This window comes from Aricia agestis, chromosome 11 (assembly GCF_905147365.1).
Source record: "Aricia agestis chromosome 11, ilAriAges1.1, whole genome shotgun sequence".
In the NCBI taxonomy this organism is placed as follows: Eukaryota; Metazoa; Arthropoda; class Insecta; order Lepidoptera; family Lycaenidae; genus Aricia; species Aricia agestis.
In genome coordinates this window covers 11638861-11661635 of record NC_056416.1, presented here as the reverse complement: position 1 = coordinate 11661635, position 22775 = coordinate 11638861, and the positions used below count along the sequence as shown (strand labels likewise).

At 36.5% G+C, this 22775-nt stretch overlaps 2 protein-coding genes across 5 annotated transcripts; one reads left to right on the top strand and one right to left on the bottom strand.

Moving 5' to 3' along the window:
• Positions 1–1071: 1071 nt before the first annotated feature.
• LOC121731707 lies at positions 1072–7500 on the bottom strand. The gene is made up of 9 exons (XM_042121284.1): positions 7181–7500; positions 6895–7098; positions 5650–5718; positions 4841–4984; positions 4372–4578; positions 3767–3907; positions 2646–3371; positions 2258–2451; positions 1072–1773 (listed from the first exon to the last, which is right to left on the bottom strand). The coding sequence occupies exons 1-9, from the start codon at positions 7319–7321 to the stop codon at positions 1185–1187; spliced, it is 2415 nt and encodes an 804-aa protein (XP_041977218.1). The 5' UTR covers positions 7322–7500; the 3' UTR covers positions 1072–1184.
• A 621-nt stretch (positions 7501–8121) lies between these two features.
• On the top strand, positions 8122–22449 carry LOC121731708 (isocitrate dehydrogenase [NADP] cytoplasmic). Of its 4 annotated transcripts, none has more exons than XM_042121288.1 (2): positions 8122–8126; positions 21154–22449. In XM_042121288.1, exon 2 carries the CDS (start codon positions 21161–21163, stop codon positions 22385–22387), a length of 1227 nt encoding a protein of 408 aa, XP_041977222.1. In that variant the 5' UTR covers positions 8122–8126; positions 21154–21160; the 3' UTR covers positions 22388–22449. The 4 variants fall into 4 exon arrangements, with proteins under 4 accessions (XP_041977222.1, XP_041977220.1, XP_041977219.1 ...); XM_042121286.1 differs by lacking the exon at positions 8122–8126 and adding an exon at positions 11187–11192; XM_042121285.1 differs by lacking the exon at positions 8122–8126 and adding an exon at positions 18664–18706.
• The last annotated feature ends 326 nt before the right edge of the window (positions 22450–22775 follow it).

Sequence of the window (22775 nt, the reverse complement as noted above, 5' to 3'; positions counted from 1 at the left end):
AATGTCTAAATTAGTCTTTTTATGGCAATGTTATGTTTTTTTTTTCTTGCAATTGGAAATGCATTATTAAATCTAATCTTGTATAGTGTATACTTTAGTAAACAATAGTGACTTCATTTAATGCCAGTAATCATTGTTTTAGAATACAATTAAAATATGATTGTGATGATGCATAGTAAATCATATAAAAATGCTATAGCTCAAGGTGAAACGTCATCTGTACTTATACGTCGCTTCATACCACGCGGTACTAGCTGTAACACAATATATTAGCTCTATTAAAGGTAATTGCTACAATTCCATCGTCGAATATAAATGACTCGTGTCTGCAATAACTAGGATAACATTTCATTCGTGAACATAAAATATTAACATTTAAATTTGCGAAAACACTTTTGCGCATAACAGTACATGCAATAAAGCAATACACAGCCAAAATATCACAAAATAATATAATTAAATCTAGACATGGAAATTAACTTAAACATTTAAATAAGCCTTGGCCTATAGTAAAACTTAAGTAAACCACAAAATATAAAAATCAGGTAACGTAAAGAGGTAGATATAATCACAACCGTTATCTTTGCATGTTTTTTTTTAAGAGGTATGACAAGCAAAACATAATAAATGTAACCAGTTACTTATTTTTTTCTCAACAAAAATAAACAGCAAACACTTAGATTAACAAAAACATAGTATATTATAATTAACTACTTAGTTTTTAGAATATTTTGTGAAACAAGTAAGTTTAAGTCTGTAGTTAAGAAAATAAGACTTCATTATAATACTACTAAATAGTGACGTTAGCTTATCCAAAAATGTATAAGAAATATATCGGTACTATTGTATTGTTTGATAAGTTAAACTTTTAAAATAAATTGAATATTATGTTTGAGCAAAATAATACTTCTTGGTATAGGTTTGGTACTGACTATAGTAGTTGATTTTTATGCAGATAAGGGACTTAGAGTGCCTTCACATTACGTCGCAAGCAGTGCGGCAGCAGCGCGGCTGCCGCGCTGCTGCCGCACTGCTTGCGACCTAATGTGAAGGCAGCCTTACGTTATTTGGTCAACTTATATCAAACCCAGCCGACAGATCACGATTCACGGCTAACGTTGAAATGATATAACCCGATCAAATGACGTCGCGTCGGTCCGTCATCTGCCTATGAATCTTTGGCATTACTTTTTGCTGACCTGAGAATCGCTTGGCGCGAGTAAAGCTGACAAAGTGGCGTGAGTAGCGCTCAGATTGCCCGACGTGGGACAAACCATATTCGGGGGTCCCACGCTGGGATTAATCATGCCACCTGTGCCCGAGCTGACTATAGTCACATTAGGCGGAGGGGTAGCCCCATTAGCGTACCCCGTAGACAAAACCTTTTGGGTGTTATGCATCATAAAAGACTTGGTACCTGCACTGCCTAGAGTCAATACCTTCTTGAGCATAACGGACGAATTGCAGGCGTTATCGATCATATCCTTCGTCGTGGATATGCTGTCGAAATCAGTGGTGGTCACCGTTTTTGGTGTGGTCGTGTGTGGTCGGATGGTGGTCACGTTGAAGACGGCAGAGGTTACCGCGCGGTTGATTGATTGATTGATGTTCTTGGAGATGGCGTTGTGGAGTATGTTGGGGAAGGGCTTGGAGACGCTGACGTATTGCGGCGTACCGATGATGGCGTTCGAAGTACGGGTGCCAAAGCCAATGATGGTGCTGCCTTGTGACATCACTGTACTGATTGTCCCTGACTTGCTGTTGATGGGTATCCTGCGAAATAATTGCGGTACTTAATAAGGATTACAGCAAGTCATAACCGTCGCAGTCAGCTCAGCTGTTTTTGTTATAATTTAATTATAGTCGAATTAGTTACTATTGTTTGCTACTTGGGTCACCAATGACTGTGTTGATGAAAGCACAGGCCGTCTTACTCAAGCACACATGTGACATGCAGTCTAGCAATTTTGACAGCCTACGAATAAAGCGACATATGAATCATGGTAATTAAGTCTTTGTATGCTGTGAATCATCCCGCTAGTCGTCGACGCCACTGTTATACACTTACTGGACCAGGAGCCGTACCACGAAACTGTTTTAAGACTCAAACAATCGAACGAAAATGCCGCGTCCTACTCTAACAAACGTGAAATGACGTTGTTAGAGCAGAACGCAGCATTCACTTTCGAATGTTTGAGTCTCAAATCTCAAAACAGTTTCGTAGTACGGCCCCTGTGTATGTCTATCTGACACTCACCCGCGTATCATCTGCGAGGGGGGCGGGATGCTCTGTATGGTGACTGTGTGGGGCAGCGCGCGCGGCGGCGTGCTGTAGTAGTGGACGGTGCTGCCCGTGATGCGCGGCGCGAGGTGCGCGACCGGCACGCTGTGCACCATCCCGCTAGTCGTCGACGCCACCGTTATACACTTGGTGCTCGAGGAGCCTGAGAACTGGAGATTAGAGTACTTTAAGTGTGGTTGTTTTGAGACCAAAATTGTAATACTACAATAAGGCTCGTATTATATGCGTCTGGGCGACCAAACGGCCCAGCCGCAACACCACAAGATGAATATTCAAGAGAAATATTTAAATTTTATTAGAAATGTATTGCCAGTCCACAGTAAATGTTGTGTTTCATACTTACATTGCTTGTATTAAGCGTCGACCCCAGATCGAATTCGTCACCAACCAGTGTAATAGTATCTGCGCTACCACCAGTCAACTTTTCAATGGTCTTACGGGCATCCGCGTCACTTTCTATGTTACCCAGATTTCGGCTTAAAAATTCTATGTCAGCCTCTAGTAATCCATCAACTAGATGACTCTGATCGTCATCAGATTGCTTGCAAAGATTAAAAGCGTCCTCGTTTTCAAGCTTGATATCTTCCACTTTTATTCCGTCCACATTCAAATCATCAATATTTTCGTCTTCTAAATCCTCGTCTTTGATATCATCCACTTTAATATCTAAGTCTTCGACTTTGATTCCATCGACTTTGATGTCCTCCATGTCTTCCACCTTGATATCAGCAAAGTCTGCATCCTCCTTCATCATAGAAACCTCTTCGAAGTTACCGTTATTTTCAGAATTAGTCATATATTGGCTAGCATTAAAGTTAGCGGAATCAAAGTCGTCGTGTGCTTCCAGTTTTATGTCTTCTATTTTGAATTTGTCCTCCTGTGAACTCGTGGATGGTTGGGGACTGTTAGTGTTACTCACTTCTCCACTTTGCGACCTCTTTAGAACATACGCCTTTATTTTCTTCAGCATAAACGGTGGGACTCTGAACCCTGTCAGTTCTCCTAGCATGGGCAGAGAGTTGTGTTTGTATGTATCACTAGTAGCCAGTTCTTCAATGTCTTCTAATACCTGAAATAAAAAATTCTGTGTTAGAACCTATGAATAATAAAAAGTAAAAACTAAGGAAACGTAACTCCCATACTATTACCGTCAATTTGGTTTCTTTTGAACTGTCATGACGTAACATCAGCCTGATACCGCTGAAAGCCACCTAAATATTGCAAATGCTATGTACTTATTGAAAATGTGTACCTAGGTACACATTTTCAATTTTGACAAGTATAGTAGAACATGTTTTTTGTCGGAGTTACTTTTCCTTCGTTTTTATTATTCGTAGGTTACACTAACTTTTTTTGTAATCCCTTATTTACCTACTTCTTACTTATAATAATTTCGGTCAATTACTTATTACTTATAAGCATGTTGGATAATAGAGGCATATGTATTAAATTATTCATATTTACCATAATATAAGTTTTCCCCCCTACAGCATTAACTAAGTTGTGACTGGCAATCCACTCTTTGTCGGCACTATCAGCTGGATAACGGAGTAACCCAGCATGCCTGGTGTACAAACGGCCGCGAGAATTACCCAGACCCAAAACCTGAAAATATAATAAAGCATAATATATTTTTAAGAAAATAAAAACTAATGGAAAATAGGAATAGTAAAAACGTTTTGTTCTACTATGATTAAATTCTATTAACAATGTTAACATAGGTTAACAGAGGCCAACCGCCAAACCAATATAGTCCAATCAAATTACGAAATAAATAAACATGAACGAACACAGTTTTAAGGATCGATAGGGGGGTGTATTCTGAGCATAAATTCCAATTTGAGGGGTTCTACTGAGGTCAGCTCAATGTTTATTTAACCCATTTTGAGCCGTAATTTTATTGGACTAATATTTTAGTTCAACTGTTCACTGCTAACCTATACAGTATGTTCGCTAAGTAATTGTGCATAAAGGATGTGTTCTACTCTCATTGTTCTTTTTCTTCAGTTTTTCATGTCATAAATATAAGAAAACTGCAAGCATATATATTTTTATTCCATAACATTTACCTTATGAGCATGAGACCCCATTATGAAGAGTGTATCTTGGGTGAGTCTGGCTGGATTCCACTTCTCCGGATCCCGTACTGCCGGTGACGGGATAGGTGATGACGACCCACTGTCAGAAGCTTCCTCCTGCTTGATCTTCTTTGTTTTGGTGATAAAATCTGTGTCAATGTCTATCTCTTTTCTTTTGTTCTGCAGCTGTATCTGTAACTAGATAACAAAGGACTTTATAGCAGAGTACTATTACTAAGACTGTATTTCTTTAGTCATGCTAAGTTTGCAGTGAACCACAGTGCAAATATGTCATTGGTTGATTTGATTTGAGTAGAGCAAGCATTATTGATAAGTTTTGACATTTGATCTAAAAAGTAAGAAATTAATCGTATTATTTATTCAAAAATATCACAACCAAAATAACACAATTGTTTCTCAGTATGCTTTAAACTATGTAAGGAACAATGTAAACATTTACCAATGACGGGCGTGGCAATTTTGTTTCTGTTATAATGCTTGTGGCTTCACTTTCGGTTGACTCATATGTGGATGGATTTGTCTTGGATGGTGTTGTGTACAACAGACGAGTTGCATCCAACATTGCACGACATACAGCCCTGACCTGTAAACAAAAGTAGATCCAATAAGAAGCAAACAGATTTTTCATAGCACCCTAATAAGAAATCTAAAAAAAAACTTTTTTTTTTATGAAATAAGGGGGCAACCGAGCAAACGGGTCACCTGATGGAAAGCAACTTCCGTCGCCCATGGACACTCGCAGCATCAGAAGAGCTGCATGTGCGTTGCCGGCCTTTTAAGAGGGAATAGGGGAGGGTAGGTAAGGGAAGGGAAGAGGGGAGGGTAGGGGAGGGTAGGGGAGGGTAGGGGAGGGTAGGGGAGGGTAGGGGAGGGTAGGAAAGGGAATAGGGTAGGGGATTGGGCCTCCGGTAAACTCACTCACTCGGCGAAACACAGCGCAAGCGCTGTTTCACGCCGGTTTTCTGTGAGAACGTGGTATTTATCCGGTCGAGCCGGCCCATTCGTGCCGAAGCATGGCTCTCCCACGTATAAAAAATATTATAATACATAAAGTTACAAAAGCAATAAATTATAAACACAAAAATATGCTATAATTTTACAATTTACACAAGCTTAGTTAACAAAGTAGAGAAAAGTTTAAAGAGGGATTGAGGGATAATCCTTATTTTTATATGAGACTCCCTGAATATGAAAATCCAAAAAGATAGGAGAGTGAAATATTTAATTAAAATTGTTGAATGATCTCACCTGATCCTCACTTACAGATTCCTCCCCTAAGTTTAATCTTATGTTATTTACAGCAGGGACAAAGAATTTCTGAAACAAAGTGCAAATATTATATAACTAGACGTTCCGCGCGGCTTCGCCCGCGTAAAATAGATATTTCACAGACAAATTAGTACACAAAATGGCCTATGATCCTTCACATGGTCTACTTCTTATCTCAGCCAAATAATGGAAAAAATGCTCTAGTAGTTCGTGAGATAAGCCCTTTCAAATAATTTCCCCCGTTTTTTTCCACATTTTCCTCTATTTCTTCGCTCTTATTTGTCTTAGTGTAATAAAATTTCTATCTAATAAATGGGCTATCTAACACTGAAAGAATTTTTTAAATCGGACCATTACTTCCTGAGATTAGTGCGTGCAATAAGCCCTTTCAAATAAATATCCCCCGTTTTTTCCACATTTTCCTCGTGATAAAATATAGCCTATAGCCTTCCTCGATAAATGGACTATCTAACACTGAAAGATTTTTTTTAATCGGACCAGTAGCTCCTGAGATTAGCGCATTCAAACAAACAAACTCTTCCGCTTTATAATATTAGTATAGATTTGAACATTTACACAAAAAATTATATGTTAAAAACAGTATGCTACCCTTGCAGAACATAATAATAGGGTTAACCACTCGAATACCGGGGTCTCAAATTTCTATTGAGCCATCAATGTCAGAGTTCTGTCTGGATCATGTTGAAATCCCTACTAAGTATATTATCTAGTACTTTTATCTATAAAAATCAAAAATTAAGAAAACGAATTTTTGCTATTTGTTTGAAATACAATATTTTTACAACTAAAGATTATATATAAATTTTTTATTCTTTATAAACACCTAGCTTATAAAAAATCTTATTTGCCCCCCCCCCCCCCCCCCCCCTAGCCCAGAACCTGGGTAATTTGCCCCCCCCTGGCCCAGAACCTGGGTATTTTGCCCCCCCCTGGCCCAGAACCTGGGTACGCCCATGGTTCTATGGCAACATTTAAATTCTAAAAATTTTCAAGTTTTACAAAATTTTAACGAATTTGGTTCATACTTTTTGTAGCCAACTTCATACTTTTAAAAATTATGCATCTCACAAAAATCTTATTACGCATTAAAATAAGATAAAAAAACTGTGTGAGGTCCATATCAAGCCAGTGGAACCACAGAGGTATTTTTACGGATGCCTCGATATTGTGTTCAAGAGGTTAATCTAATGATATATTTTTTACCTCCAGATACTTTTTGATGACTTGATCTATTTCTCTAGTGACTGCTGACTGTATTGTTTGTCTCAGCATGTCCAGGGATTTATTGGCGCTCGCTCGGAACTCGGCTATTGGGCGGGAATGTGGTTGCACAGGGCCAGGCAGACTAAATCTTCTGTGCATAGCTGCCAGAGTACTTATGGCGATTTGCCGAGTCACTGGCTGTTTCTAAAGACAAAAAAGGGACGATTGCTTTAATAAAAATATATAATTTTGTTTTTTTTTTTTAACTGTTGAAATATTTACGTACCGCTTGCATATTTGCAGCTGTACCGACTCGGATATTATGTTTGGTGGGAGCTTGAAAATTCCATGTATTATTGGTATTTAAATCAGTCCCACCACTTTTATTTGGAGCTTCACTATCGTTTGGACTCTTCTGGACCACCATTTCGTTATTACAATCATTCACATTACGATTTAATGTATTCAAACTTTATGCCCAGCAAAGATCAATAGGTACACTTTATTGTTAAATTTATGCTATACATTGAATTAATGCACTACTTTTAACATATCTATCGAAATCGCATCAACTATTTCTGTTAATTAAATTTCTTATTGGATGATTGGGAGACTCCATGTACCGTACATATTACTTTTAATTTATTTACAAATTTTATCACATAGAAATCGCCATCAAATCGCCATTACATTTTTTTTAAGTAAAATGTCAGTGGACCACAGAGTGCTTGTTTCAAAGATATTTTACGAAGTAAAATATCTTTGGCTTGTTTTTATTTTTATTAAAAGGGCCCATTCACTATCCTGCATGGCAATCCGCCGTGTAGGACTGTGAAGCTGGACATCACATAGCTCACAGTTCTGAGTTCACACAATTATTATTGAGAATACACATTATACTGCGTCCATCAGTACTGTTGCATACATCTTTAGTGTCGGTATTCTTGCAATAATGTTCCGCGCTATTTCTGAATAAAAGAAAATAGCTATTCTGCTATGTTTATATTTTCTGTTATAATTTATAAGTTAAAAGTAATTTTTGGAACGTAGTTCCTTATCGCGCGTACCTTTTTACGCTAGACGTAAAAAGTTGTTACGACTCATTTTTGAAGTGAAACTTCTTTAGCGGCGTTGAGCAGACCAGAGTAAATACTCAGTAAAAAGGAATTTAGACACTCAGTATACTTTTAACTGTTATTTATGTTTTACTAACCAGAATTGAATTATTTAAGGTTTTTCTTTATTTATTATTTATTTGTATGATATTTTCACGTATAAGCTATGTTCTTATAAGTATAACCAGTATAAATGAAAATAAAATTATAATATGTATATTATACTAAATGCAAAATTTTCTTTTAGTATTTTTTGGACTCAGTAATGAAAAATTATGTATCTCAGCTATGTAATAACTAATTTTGATGATAGACTACCTAATTTTGGTATTCAGGCAGACGATTTTTCAGTGTTGGTGTTATTAAAAATATGTCATAGGTACATATCTATAGTGCGTCAAGAATGTCTAGGAGGTGAAACTTTTTTTTAGCAATAGCAACACTCTTTTGACATTTGTCCCGTTGTTGTATCAATACTCTTTGACATAAAATTTATTTATCAAAGATTTTCAATTTGCTTAAATTTAGTTTTACAATGTGAAAACTACATGTTACTATGATTAATATTAATAATTAAAGTGAAAGATGTGTCAGAGTGCTGAAAATTTGAAGATTTTCATTGAAGAAAAATTGTATAACGCGAAAATATCACTGAAATCCTCGCGTCCACATTTTCGATTCTGATCGCCCAATCGCCATAGTAGCAGGTATTTAAGGGTTTGTTTTATAAATTCTGTATGTTAATTTTATTGTATAGTGCAATTTTAAGTAGCATGAGTAAGTATTATGTGAAATAATAAAACAACAATTTTACATAAACCTTATGTTTACGTAAACAATGAACTGTCAAAAAAAATATCATATAACGCGCCTAACATTGATTGATACTTTGACTAAGGTGCTTTGCGTAAAATTATGTATCTTAATTCTTAGATGTATATAAAATTCTCGTGTCACAGTGTATGTGTCTCCTTTAACACTTTGATGCAGCGTTATATAATATTATAATTATTACGTTTTATGTTTACAGGTAGCAGAAAAAGCATTTAACGAAATAACCGAAATGACTTGGAGAATTTATTTTGAAAAAAAAACACTGAAAATAAATACAAGGAGTGGGAAGTAACCCTTTATTAGAATATTGAAGAGCTGATTATTGAAGATGAAAGTGCCTCTTCACTGTGATACCACTGCTGTAACTACATGGACCTGGAGAAAGTGGCGATGATTCTGTTTCCGGCTGCATTGTCGAATATTATTTGGATGATCATATTTTATTAAAATAACAAAACCCTGTTTTTCATTTATTTATTTTTTGTATTTTCTTAAATAAGTAGTTCCTTAATAAAAAAGGAGTGAGCTTCTCTCAGCTCTCACTGGTCATCAAAGTAGCTCTGCAGCTCTCAGGGAGAGGGTACTTAAATAATAACAGGTGTTATAAATTCATAATATGTAACACTAGTGACTAGATGTCCCGGTGAACTTCGTGTCACTTATAAACCTTCCCTGGACTTCCAGGAATATTTTAAGACTAAAATTAGCCACATCAGTTCAACCGTTTAATCGAGTTATTGCATTTTTTATATAGTCCGTCAAGAAAGTGAAGAAATTAAAAAGCGGCAACTGGCAACATCGTAATGTCATCCCTTTTTTCTTAGATTGATTTGAAAGGAATGACACTACGATGTGGCCACTTTTTAATTTATTCACTTTCTTGACAGAGACAGACAATAGCCGTGTTCGTTTCATTTTTTCGCAGTTTGGCAGCTGACTGTCAACTTCATAATTGAGTGTCATGTTATATAAAATACTAACAATTTCTGTCAGATTTAAGAATATGACCAATGATATATTATATAAAAAACTCAAAGCAGATATGTTACTACCGCGCGCGTTGTGAAGCTTCAAATACGACCCAATTGGGTCGTCTTTTATTTAGTCTGTCTCTTTTATTTAAAATGGCATTTCGTATCTTTTGTTTCACTTAACTGCCAAATTTGTCAATGTGGTTCGGAAGAGATTTAAACCGGAAAATAGTATGAAAGTAACAGATCTGTATAAGTCAATGAATAAGGAAACAGATGGAGGCGACATAACTACAAAAAAGTATGGCCGACGCCATATCGCCAAGAACTAAACATGGCGGTCTATAGTGATGGGACACTTGGTTGATATTTGTCGAGGACATCGATAAACTAACATGTTATAAGTGAGCGTCCTGTTATATTACATACTAGCTGTTGCCCGCGACTTCGTCAGCGTGGACTTCAGTTTATAGCGCGCGATGTCAACAAAATTGGTGTCAAAAGCTTTTATAAAAAAACCCTGGTACCCCTTAAATCAATACAGCTGTGCAGTGTGCACACAATAAGTACTTCATTTTTTATATTAAACTTTATATTTTATGCCAAATTTTAAAGCATATTTAGCCCCCCAATTACACAACTTTACCCATAAACTATTTATCATTGATAGGTTTAGCCCCAATTTCACCAACGTCTGTTAGTGTTAACAGCTTGTTAAAATGTCCTGTCTTCTCTTTCATTCATATGAAAAACGGAACAGCTAACGTGATACTAATTCGAGCATTAACTTTAACAGTCGTTGGTGAAATTTGGTCTTAAGGTTACGTCACTGCCTGCACAGATAAAGTACTGAGTTATTTAATACCGTAGAATAGATATAACAATCGAAAAAAATCGAGACTTAAATGTAAGATGATACCACCTCTTATAGAAAGACTTTTGAGCAAGCGTCAGCGCGATGTAGAAGACGCACGGCGCCATCTATTATGAATTTTTTGAACAAATTTACGACCCTTACAACCCTTTTCTCCAGTAAAAAAAGTAGCCTATGTCCTTTCTCAGGCTTTGGACTATCTGTATACAAAATTTCATTACAATCGGTTCGGTAGTTTTGGCGTTGAAAGCGAGACAGACAGACAGACAGACAGACAGACAGAGATACTTTCGCATTTATAATATTAGTATAGATTATAATATTGATATCAAAAATGATTTTTTTTATATTATATAAAAAAAATATCATTTTTGCCTTTTTTTTTTCTCTATGTATTATAGTACATAGAGACAAAATAGGCAAATATGGTTTTTTTTATATAGGAGCCTCCTTAATTTTAATAAAAGTATTTAATTTATTTTAAGTTTATTAATTATTATTTAAGTTGCCATTATTGATATCGGGCAAAAATTACCAAAAAATCGGATAAATACTAGTTGTACTCGCGCACGAAGTGTTTACAGTTTATTTTAATTTTACCATCAATTATTATTATTATTAAAGTATGTATACAACTGAGTATTTTGTGAACATTTCAAGTGCCTATTTTTTTCGCGATATATCGAGACCGATATTGATATTTTTTCAAATATCGATGTATCGATATATCGAAATTTTCTTTCAATTTCGACATCCCTATAATACGACACTTTGACAGTTTATGTACCTCGGAGAACCGGAACATAAAATGGTGGACTGGCCACAGTATTTTGATTTGGTAGAGACCATTATGCCGAGTCCACTTATAAAAATCAATAGTATAAGTAGAATATCATTGAATATGACACTCACACTGACACTAATTTTTAACTTTGCGCATGCGCAATGTGCATTGAAAAACGAAACGAACACGACCTATGACATATACAAAGATTATAATACTTTACATAGATTAGATTGTTTCTTGTAATGTCGTAAATTAAACACACACTATAACTACATCATAATTATTTCCAATTTTCTTAACTACATAATCATAATATAAATACGCGAACGAAAAACTTTGTAACCCTTTTTACGAAAAATGGGGAAACGTAGGTGCATGAAATTTTGCACAGTTATAGTTTATATGGTGAAGGAGTGCATCGAGCTAATATTATTTTGAAATTATGCTTTTATCATTAGTATATTACACACACTACAACACACACACATGAGAAATGACAGATTTTTGAGTGACAAGCCTATACATACGAGTTACACTCTTTTATTTATGGTTGAAGTCTTTTGACAACAAGTTGACAATTTGAAAATGGATTATAGTTTTTTATTGAGATAATATATTGCCACGGCCAGTCTCAGATCAGCTAAGTCCCAGAGACAACAGTCAATATTATTTTTTACAAAATATAGGTAGTATAGTTCTAATGTCGTTGAAACTAAGGTCGAATTTCGACCATTGGGCGATCTCTAGTATATATAAATCATAATATTTACTTATATATTATAAATATTTAATATAAAGTATCAAAATCTTTTATAGTGACTGGATGTAGTGTGGCCATAAGAGGCCACACCGGAAACAAGTGGCGACTCTATTAATGTCGTGACTTTTTTGACGGGCTATATATATGTACATACATATCCTACTAATATTATGAAGGCGAAAGTTTGGATGTATGTATGAATATATGGATGTTTGTTACTATTTTACGGAAAAAAAATATTGAACGGATTTTAATGAGTAATTGCAGTTTGAACTATGTTAAGTGTAGACAAGGTGGAAGTAAATAAGATTTAGAGGTGAGGCGTTTTGATTTTTAATTAGTTGTACTGTGTACATAAGTTGATTGAATTTTTTAAATACGCCTAAATGCAAAGGATGTGGTTTAGATTTGTTATAAGCTAAAGTGCTTATTGTTCGTAATTAAAAAGTTGAAATTTTCCATTCTTTTGATGTGTATTAATTAATTTTATTCTAAGCATACCTGTCTACGTCCTTTACATTTTGACGATCCTAAGCTCGCCAAAGTATGAAGGGAAAATTCGCAACTTATGATAATAACAAGAATGTCAATGGAAGGGCGGGGCGGGGCCAGGCCGCGCATGTGTCCATATTTTGTGGTGTTTGGTAGGATAGCTTTCGGAGGCTATTTCCCAAAATTTTAGTACTGAGTGATTATAAAAGAAGAAATACGTATATTTTTATTTTCAATATATCCAAATTTGGCAGGAAGGTTAAATTGCACCCTGTATAATAAACGCCCCTAAGCCCGTGTTGTCCATTGTCAAAAAAATGACAGAATACAGTCCTGCGTCCAAATTCACACTCCTGCTTCTACACGGCAGTCCACCACGCAATAGTACAGTCCGTCAAGAAAGTGAAGAAATTAAATAGTGGCAACATCGTAGTGTCATCTTTTTTTTTCTTAGATTGTTTTGAAAGGGATGATTAATTGTGATACTAATTTAAAAGAAAAAAATGAATATATACCTATAAATACAAAACGTATTGAGAAATTTAGAAGTAAATTATCATCAAGTTTTGAGAAGTTTAATGTATCAAATGATCCAGATAAAGCGTTTAACAATTTATTCAATAGAGTAAATCAGCAATATAACGCTATATTTACTTCTAAAACGGTCAGTTTGAATAATAAAAGAAATAATTTCAAAAAATGGGCAACTGTTATTTGTTGAGGAAAATGGTTGGGAAAATAAACACTTGATGAGATTAATTCAGATATTATATTATTCAAGAGCACAGTCGTACATTCCACCGCAAAGGTTGGGCCAAGAGGGAGAGCTGTCATTTTTGACATTCTACAAAAATGATAATGACAGCTGAGATTTTACTTTTTTTATAATTAAATACTAAGGAGATTGCGTTCACTAGTTACATTTCCAACATTATTATTGTAAGTAGACAAAAATTATATGATTTGTATAACGAGAAAACTATAAACCGGAGTGAAGCTTTTAAATTGTACGTCAAGAAATACTCAAAAACTTTTAAAAAGGCCTGTCAAGCAGCGAAGGCACATCAAATTAAAGAGAAAATTAGAGACTCTAAAAATAAAGTGTAAACCACCTGGAAAATAATTGCGGATGAGACTGGAAAAGTCGCCTGTCATAACTCTAAATTTGAACTTTTAATTAATAATAAAAAAATCAATTCTGATCTTGAGGTTGCGACAGTCTTTGAGAAGTTTTTTGCAGACATTCCAATCTCAACTACAAAGAACTTAAATTCATCACCTACAGTTGCAGAAAAAATACTTAGAGAACATGTCAAGGAATGTGATGTCAATTTTATTTTTAGAGATATTGACTCCAGAGATATTATCAAGACTTTCAAATCAATCAATATTGAACGTACCACTGATCTCTGGGGTATGTCCACAAAAATTATAAAATCAGTAATTGACATCATTGCCCCTTACCTAGCTTTAGTTTTTAATAATTGTATCAAAAGTGGTGTGTTCCCAGACTTAATGAAGCACAGCAAGGTGATGCCTCTATTTTAAGCTGGGAAGAAATCAGACCCAGCCAACTATAGACCAATATCCATATTGCCGACTTTAAGTAAAATCTTTGAAAAAATAATTCTAAATCAATTACTTGCTCATTTTAACTCAAATAATTTATTACATAATAATCAATTTGGTTTTACTAAAGGTCGGTCTACAACAGATGCAGGCATTAGTTTTCTGTGTAGTATTTTTGAAGCTTGGGAGGAGTCGCAGGATGCACTTGGTATTTTCTGCGATCTCTCTAAAGCATTTGACTGTGTGGAGTATGATACTCTAATAAGAAAACTACACCATTATGGTGTAAGGGGCACGGCACTTAAACTTCTAAAATCTTACCTTACAAATAGAACGCAGAGGGTGGAAGTTAACTCCATAAGGTCTAATGGAACCAACATAAAACTAGGTGTGCCACAAGGGTCCATTTTAGGGCCTTTTCTTTTTCTCATCTATATAAATGATTTACCTTATCTTGTTAAAGATAAGCATGAGATAGTACTTTTTGCTGATGACACTTCACTAATTTTTAATGTGAAGAGGCGACAATTTAATTATGACGAGGTAAATAGTGCTCTCTCAAAAATAGTACATTGGTTTAATGCTAATAATTTACTTTTGAACTCTAATAAAACAAAATGTTTAAAATTTATCTTGCCAAATGTTAGGCAAGTACAAACCAATGTACTATTAAATGATGAGAAAACGAATTTAGTAGACACCACCGTATTCCTAGGCATAACGCTCGATTGTAAGTTACAATGGGGTCCACATATTGCGAAACTGGCAGATAAGCTTAGTTCTGCAGCATATGCTGTTAAAAAAATTCGTGAAATCACTGATGTAGAGACCGCGCGATTAGTTTACTTTAGCTACTTTTATAGCATAATGTCTTACGGCATCCTCTTGTGGGGAAACGCGGCGGACATTAATACAATATTTGTGCTGCAGAAGCGAGCTATTCGTTCTATTTATAAGATGTCATCTTTGGAATCTCTAAGAAAAAAATTTAAAGAAATAAGAATTCTGACCGTCACATCTCAATACATTTTGGAAAATCTCATATATGTTAGAAAGAACATAAATATTTTCAAAAAGAAAAGTGATAATCATAATGTAAATACTAGAAATAAGAACAAGTTAGCAATACCAATGTTCAGACTAGCCAAAATAAGCAAATCCTTTAAAGGCCAATGTATACGCCTATACAATAAAATCCCAGAAAATGTTCAAAATCTACCTTTAAACAAATTTTAAAAAGCAGTTAAAGAACGTTTGTGTGCTAAAGCGTATTATAAAGTCAATGATTTCTTCGAGGACAGCACACCTTGGGAATAGGGTGGCTCCATGCAGGTTACTTTTCTTTTAATTTTGTTACATAGCTGTAAGCCATAACACTGTAATCTTCCATTTTTTTAGTAAAAGATGGCCCCGTGCGAGTTTCTTACGCCGGTTCTTCTCGGCGGGGTAGTTCCCGAACCGGTGGTAGGCAACGTAGTTTCTTCGTTCGACTTTCAAAAAGTGTATCATGATACCCATTTTGAATAAAAAGATATTTTATTTATTTATTTATTTACTACAATGTTGCCACTTTTTAATTTGTGCACTTTCTTGACAGACTCTGTGGCCACGCAGGACGCCGAGTCACTGACAGTCCTTCGCGGCGGACTGCAAGCGGTGGGCGGAACTTGCACGTTTTGTGTAGGACTCAAGTCGCATCCTACGCGGTGTTGCTGGCCACCATGCAGGCTGCGACAACATTCACAATCCTGCATAAACCGACGGACGGCAAATCAACCTACCGAGAATTGGCCCCTTTAAAGGGTCCATTCACTATCCTGCATTGCAGTCCGCCGTGCAGGACTGCGAAATGGACATAGCTCACACATGATCCTACTTTGCCGTCCATCTAGGGATGTGATATACAGTGGATTTCGTTAGTAACGACCTCGGTTGTAACGACATTTTGGTTATAGCGACGCCAAACTTACGCCCCTTGAGTTTAAAGCATACTTTCGTAAGAAATTCTTTCGGTAATAGCGACTTCGGATGTAGCGACGATTTCGGGTGTAGCGACTTTTTTTATGACCCCTTTGTGACCGGTTCCTAGAAATCCCATGCGGATATTGTGACTCAGTTGACAAAGGCAAAGACTCGTTTATAAAACTATTAAGCTTTCTTATTCTTTGTTTAAGTTCACAGATGTTCAAACAAATGCTTTGCTTGTTACATGTAGGAATGCTAAGCATGCATTTTGTTAAAAAAAATAATCAGTAAGACAACAAATTCCAATGAGTAAACAGTGTTTCTTAAACTTGTAAATATGGCTCATAGACGTAAATTTACAACCAATTACAATTATTATCAGCGGAAGCGATAAAAATAAATAAAGACTCTCAAACAGTTCTGTTTATTTGGTGAAGGCTAAAATAATTTAGATTTAGAAGGAATTATGACAATGGAATACACCTTACAGCGTGCACTGAAAACTAAACTTAAACAGTGCACTATAACACGTTTTTCAATAAGACCCATGTATAATATTATAATTGAATAATTAATAAGTAAACACATAATATGCATCTGTTTTTTTTATTATTTCGTATATTGAGACCTCCGGATATAGCGACGACATTTACATGGTCCCTTCGGCGTCGTTACAACCGAAATATACTGTACTTGCAAAATTCAATATCAGGGCTTCTAAGTAAGAGTACGTAACGAAACGAAGCATATAGGCATGCTCAACGTGGAAAATTAAGAGTATTGTTGAGAGTAGAACCTTCTAATCTAAAGTGTAATTTGAGGGAGAAACAATTATCGTTTTTTAAATGACACGGCTCACGTGTCATTCGCCACACATTAAAAACATATATGGCACCGCTGCCGAGTCATCCGCACTAAATCAATTAAAGTATTTTTTTATTTATACGATTTTGCTCCTTATTTCCATACACATACAGATTGAAGTCCTATGCAAGTATTTTCAGGGAGCCTTACGGGGCTCGGCGAGTTTGCCCCTCTTGCGCCTCGCCGCCGTTGCAAGTTGCCACTTGCCACTCGCAAACGCGTCGAGCCCCGCCCCGTGGCACTCTGAAAATACTTGCATAAGACTTCAATCTGTATATGTATGGAAATAAATTTGCCGCAGTGCCGTATTCCTTATTTGCTTATTACTATAGGCTGGGGATTTTTGGTCCCACAAACAGCGATTTTCTTTATATTGTGGCGGTACCCACAATTCGCCTAACATTCCTGCATCGCGCTATCGAAGTTTTCTGAGCGCGTTGGTATATATACGACAGCTGAAATGTATCACGTGGGCTTCGGCCTGACCGAGCATAACACCTCGCTCGGTCGGAAGATCTTCCTTTGTGGTGGCCACGCATTATTCACACATTGGTGACCCTCGACAGAACACGCCTCCTTCATCATCATCACTCCTCGCCTCTCCGCACTGCGCCAGCCAGCACCGCCTCATCGAGTACCTCGTCCACTAGCCGCAATGTACCGCGGCCTGGGCGACTCCGCATTGGCATCATCGGACTTTCTCACTACACCTACCGGTCAGCAAGCAGAGCACATCTCTCCTGGTCAGCACGTAGCATCGGCCCCGCACGGCAGCTATCCGACTAACTGGATCCCGTGCAGCAGCTTACAGTTCCGACTTACTCGGACTCACTGCAACAGTTCCGTCGCACTGGAACTCAGCTCAGCACCGGAACACCCCTCGGTACGCCCATGCTTGTGAGTATGGTACCGTATTGGTTAATCGTTGACCTACACCCTCTCAGATGCAAAGTGCAAACAAGGTCTTCCCAGTTCCCACTTGGCCACGGTGGCAACCCTCAAATGCACATCAAAATATGCGAGCTGTTTTTGACAGTATGATTTGAAGTTTGTCTGACATCTGTGCTGACGCATCTGACGTCTCACATCTCAGCTTTCACTTTTGAAGTTAGTGATGTGCCAACTCGGAAAAAACTAAACTCGATTTAACCCGAGTTAAAATTCACGTAACTCGGGTTGAACTCGAGTTACGTAACTCGAGTTTAAAAGGCCGGCAACGCACCTGCAGTTCTTCTGATACTGCGAGTGTCCATGGGCGACGGAAGTTGCTTTCCATCAGGTGACCCGTTTGCTCGTTTGCCCCCTTATTTCATAAAAAAAAACTCGAGTAAAGTGATTCGAGAGTCGAGACTCGAGTTGCCCATCACTATTTGAAGTTTTGACTTTTCAAATTTCAATTTCTCTTTCCTGGTTTCCATATAAACTACAATTTTGTAGTAATCTGTGCTGGTTTCAGCCAAAGAGAATATAATCACTACGTGGTTTCAGCCAAAACTGAGTGTAAATACTGCTAATAATTTTAATTTTTCTTATATATTTACGACGCTTATATAATTAAAATAATCAAGAATAAAATAAAAGGTAAGAAAATGAATTTTTCTATGCACACTGCACTAATTACGCGTCACACCAATAGTATTCGTTGCGTCACACTTTTACGATTCATCTTTTGCCAATAGAGGTAATTCTAAATCTATTCTGAACATTACCTCAATTTAATAAAGTTTTTACTATAAATTCTTAGAATCTCATGTAGCATAAATCATAATTTGTAATAAGATAAAATTTGTTTTAAATACCCAATCCTTTTAGAAAGATAGTAGTAGTGTGCTAGTAGATATATCATAGTTTCACGTAGAGCCGTAGAGACTAGAGAGAGTACGCTCCACTGTACGTGACGAACGGGGCATCGTCAAGGAATGTAGGTACGATTTGATTTGGAATGTTCTGAATTCAAAGGCCAAGGTACCATCGTAGAGTTTGCATAGTAATGGTGAGGCTTGCCGCTTGTTAAATCAGTTAAATCAAACCAGTTTACTACCGGCTGTTGTGCAGTGAACAGTGTCTAGGCTTCTTTTATAATATTCATCAAAATCCATAATTATTTTAATATAAATAAATAATCTTTACATTTGGTAAGCATTTTTTAATAGATTTGGAAAGTTTAGGTACTTAACAATCTGCAAGAAAAAATGTGATAAGTAGGTAGTACTTTTTAAGTGGACTTTGTACTGACAAAACAAGTTTTCAAGGTTTTACATAATACTTATTACCTCTTGGAGCTATAAACTGTACCTTTATTCCTTCTAGTTAAAAATTTACTTTTTACAGTTTTATCAATAAAAATTACACTGTAAAAAAGTAAGTTTATATGAGTAATCTGTTGGTGGTCTATCTTTCTTATATTAACATAAATAAATCTCAGTTATGATCTTTTAATAATTATTTAAGATATTGTTCTATAATAAATAACCCATCGATCCCCAAGCGGCACTCTGCTTTCGCATGACAATTGAAAATCTATTGTGTCTGCAATTCCCATGATCGAGGTATTACAAGTTTACAACTACTGTTTATAGAAATGGTGGCAATTAATTATCTCTAATTACTTTTTTATTGTTACAAATTCTTATTAATGCATCATAAAATTGTTATTACTACAGTGATATATATGGACTACATATTAGTAATTTAGCAATATTTCTCACTTTAGGCCTATCTAATCTAATATTATATAACTTGTGTGTAACAAAAGTGGCCTGCACTCTAAAGACACAGTGTATGTGTATGATTTATCAAAATAATTTGCTCACTTGCTATTTTACTTGTCATTTTATATATTTTATTTCCACTTGCATATCGTCATTGCACTTGCCAAATCTTATTATGTAATAAGTGAGACTTTAATTTATTGATAAGTCTGTCAATCTTTCAATAAAATAGTTTATTGTCTACGCCTGAAAACTTGACTTAATACACATAGAGGTTTTGGCAAGTGCAACAACAATATTTAATACTTGAGAATTTTAGTCCCAAGAATTGTTATATCAATGTACTATCAGAGAAGTTGATACTTGATTCCTAGGCAGATGGCGGACCTAAGTAATTTGGTTGCGCTAAGTTAAACCCATCTGACCGATCACAGCTCACATTGAATTGACATTAAGTTGACTAAATGACGTAGGTCCGTCAACTGCCTAGGAATCAATTTCCTTGATGGTACTTTTAGTACTCTAGTAAATTTGATACTAGAGTATAACTATAATATACTCTAGTATCATAATTATTATAATGCTTAATCAAGCATTGTGATTAACGAAGCAGTTAATTAACTATAGTTAAATCTGAGACAAAAGTACCTTACACAAATCACAATAGGTAAATCAATTCTTCACCCATAAAGTTATAATATAAATTAGGATGAAAGAAATGGTCCTAATCGTAAATACCTATCATTATTTTGCTTCTAAACACAATATCTTACTCAAAACAGGCCAACTTCATAATAAAGATAAGCTTTTGGTGTTATTGTACTTTAGTATAAACAACTAATATTATTTGCATGCAACAAGCATCATCAAAATATTATGTAACATATTATAATCTGCTATTGCATCAGAGTCTATTTGACTATTGACATTATCTGCTTGTTATTGATGAATTTATTATTTTTAACAATGAGAAAACAAAACTGACTGATTTTTTTTTACAATATTTACTGGAAAACATACGGGATATTATTGTGGGAATCCTTTAAATTCTTATAATATGTACGAAGAAAAAATTAACTCCCATACTATTACCGTTTTAAATTTGGTTCTTTTCGAACTGTCATGAAACATCAGACTGATACTGCTCAAGGCCACCTGAATATTGCAAATATATTGAAATGTTACCTAAGTACACTTTTTTGACGGAGTTACTTTTCCTTAGTTTTTATTATTCGTAGGCATTATGCTAAATTACATTGTTTGAATTAACTACTTACAATTGAAACTCGAGTGACTCAATCTTCAATTCCATTCCAGATTCAACATGTCGAAAATAAAGGCTGGACCCGTTGTTGACGTCCTCGGGGACGAGATGACCAGGATCATCTGGGACCTTATCAAGAATAAGCTTATTTTACCGTTTTTAGACATCGAATTACATACATACGACTTGGGTATGGAATACCGCGACAAGACTGACGACCAGGTCACAATTGACTGTGCTAACGCTATTAAGAAATACAACGTAGGTATTAAGTGCGCCACGATAACCCCCGACGAGAAGCGCGTCGAAGAATTCAAATTGAAGCAAATGTGGAAAAGTCCCAATGGGACGATACGTAATATTCTCGGTGGAACCGTCTTCAGGGAGGCCATCATCTGCAAGAATATTCCCCGTCTCGTGACCGGCTGGGAGAAGCCTATCATCATCGGTCGTCACGCCCACGCCGATCAATACAAGGCGACCGACTTCGTCGTGCCCGGGGAAGGCAGGCTCGAACTCATCTTCACCCCCAAATCAGGGGAACCCATCAGACAAGTCGTCAACGATTACAAAGGTGCAGGAGTAGCTCTCGCCATGTTCAACACTGATGCGTCCATCGTCGACTTCGCCCACTCCTCGTTCAAGTTCGCCCTGGACAGGAAGTATCCCCTCTACCTGAGCACAAAGAACACGATCCTCAAGAAGTACGACGGCCGCTTCAAGGACATCTTCCAGGAAATTTACGAGAAGGATTACAAGGATCAGTTCGAAGCTGCGGGCATCTGGTACGAGCATAGGCTCATCGACGACATGGTGGCGTACGCGATGAAATCCGAGGGTGGTTTTGTGTGGGCCTGCAAGAATTACGATGGCGACGTCCAATCTGACTCCGTCGCCCAGGGCTACGGCTCCCTCGGCTTGATGACATCGGTGTTAATCTGCCCGGACGGCAAGACCGTGGAGGCTGAAGCGGCCCACGGAACCGTGACGAGGCACTACCGCTTCTACCAGCAGGGTAAGGAGACCTCAACCAACCCGATAGCTTCCATCTTCGCCTGGACCAGAGGTCTGCTGCACCGCGCCAAGCTCGACAACAACGAGCCACTCAAGCACTTCTCTGAGACTCTAGAGAGTGTCTGCATCAACACCATCGAGTCAGGCATCATGACCAAGGATCTGGCTATCTGCATCAAGGGTATGAATAATGTTAAGCGATCAGACTACTACGAGACCTTCGAGTTCATGGACAAGCTCGCCGAAAACCTGAAAAAGAGTTTGGGCAAATGACTGATTAGCTGTCACAAAAGTAATTTGTAATTTTATACTTATTAGTTATTTTTACCAGTAAGCAAATGAAATATTTTTATTTAATGGATTTTCTTGGGTTTATGCATTTAAATTATTATTTATTAATTTAATATAATATAATACGTAATCGATTTTTTTTTGTTTCATTTCAGTCATCAAAAAGTTACTTGTGAAAACACCACACAGTGATAATGTGAACCTCGATAACAAACTACAATGTCATTTTGTGATAAGTGATAAGACATATCAAACTATTATGGACCAAGAGCCCGCGAGGGCCAGACCTTCCTTCGTTTCGTAAAACTGAAACTTTACCTGTTTGTAGCCTTTACAGTGCAGAGGTAAGAACGACCAGCAACTATGGAGT